The 1,700-nt window shown below is 50.9% G+C and overlaps 1 protein-coding gene across 1 annotated transcript in view; it reads right to left on the bottom strand.

The window, feature by feature from the left end:
• LOC103385727 (ubiquitin-like modifier-activating enzyme 1) overlaps positions 1 to 1,700 on the bottom strand; it is a 22,671-nt gene that overhangs the window by 818 nt on the left and 20,153 nt on the right. The window contains 2 exon segments of the mRNA XM_025060038.1: position 1; positions 4 to 52. The exon segment at position 1 is cut by the window's left edge and continues 49 nt beyond it. Coding sequence (XP_024915806.1) covers position 1; positions 4 to 52 — 50 coding nt within the window.

Below are 1,700 nucleotides of genomic sequence, written 5' to 3'. Positions count from 1 at the left end.
GTCTGCCCTCGACCACGAAGGCATCCCACAGGGTGTAGTGTTGTCCGTCGAGCTGCGGAGAGACACGACACACGTGAGGACGACAGACGTAACAGCAGAGGTGGACTTTTCATCTGTCCCTCAGACCCCGGCCTCATTAGACCCCAACAGGTCACCGTGAGGTCAAGAAGGAACTTCCTGCTCACTGACGGAGGGAACTCGACTGGTCTTTATTATTTCAGAATCGTCAGAAACGACAGGTTTTTAATTATTCTCCTCAGGAAGAGACGTAGATTATTATTTATCTACAGTTGTTGTTTCCAGAGCCTGAGGTTTGGATTTGTCCAGTGCACGTTAGAACAGCTGTACCCCAGTGAACCACTAGGTTCATACAGGTGTCACGTCAGGTGTGTTCAGGGACCATCGGAAACTTGACAATCTGACCATCACGTTGTTCAGGACAGATGCTAATTTAAAAGAAGAAAAAAAAACCCTGAATCTTGCCTCCACTTCTCTGGACCTCCCTGGGTGCCGCGCCCCCCACTTTGAGAACCACTGTGTTAGAATACATCATTTTCAGATGCAACGTTTGGCAGAAAGGCAAAGAAAAAGTGAAGTGAAGAGAGAAACTCTCTGAAAGATGTAAATGTAACTGTTTGACATTTACGATGAATAAAAAAGTCGGAGAAACAGGAAACAGGAAACAGGAAACAGAGGCAGTGGTTTGGGTTTGGACTCCTGCAGGTTCATTATCTGTCCAAATCCAAACACAGTCCACAGTAAATCTGTGGTGTTTTAATTCCAGCTGTGACCCCCCCCCCGCCGCCCCCTGCAGGTCATTTGTCCACATTCACATCTGATTGACCATGTAAACAACCAGTCACAGTTTCACTGATGCCCCTGGGGTCTTCACTGACCCTGGTCCTCACCTGCAGACCATCTGTGGGGGCAGGAAACCTCCACACTCACAGGCCGTGGTCCAAACCTGGGCCGCAGGCCAGTGGCTGAAACACCACAGTTGTAATCTGTCTCTGAGGAGGAGGAGGAGGAGGAGGCCCCAGAAAAAATCTGTTTGTTCCTATAAATCCACTCCACCAGTGGAACCTCGTAAATCACTCAGTTACAGATTCGTTGTAAAGAATTCAGCTGTAACTGGTCCAACATTCAGAGAATAATTCTGTTTCCAGCTGGTTCTGGAATCTGACACGTCAGGATCACCTGACTCTGCAGGAGTCTGGTCCGGATTCAGACATGTTTATTATCTGCTCTGCAGCTCCACGTTCTGCTGACATCACAGAGCGCAGCTCCTCATTGGTTCAAAGATCCGTCTCCACGGACCAACCTCTCGACTGAACACAAAACCACGGGCGCACGCACAGAAACCAGCCGCCGTCTCCTGCTGCCGGAGGACAGATGATGTCACGTCCTGTGGTTCTCGGTAAACATCAGAGCCTATACAAACGTACCCCCCCTGCCCCCCCCACCGCCAGCCTGACCTCAGATGTGTCAGGATCGTCACCTGGAGAACACGTGCCACGTGTTGAGCTCGATCTCTTCACTGAAGAGAAGCAGCGAGGATCAGAACAACTCTAAACCTGCCTCTGATTCTCTGTGCTCCAGCAGCCGAGGGGAACTCTCTGACCGGCCCGGTCCACTCCCACCGCTCCTCAGTGGGGACTGGGTCTGACTGGAGGTCTTTGACCAACGTCACGACCGTCACG

The sequence above is a fragment of the Cynoglossus semilaevis genome, chromosome 11, assembly GCF_000523025.1.
Source record: "Cynoglossus semilaevis isolate Cse_v1.0 chromosome 11, Cse_v1.0, whole genome shotgun sequence".
Taxonomy (NCBI): domain Eukaryota; kingdom Metazoa; phylum Chordata; class Actinopteri; order Pleuronectiformes; family Cynoglossidae; genus Cynoglossus; species Cynoglossus semilaevis.
This window is presented reverse-complemented; position numbering and strand designations above follow the sequence as displayed.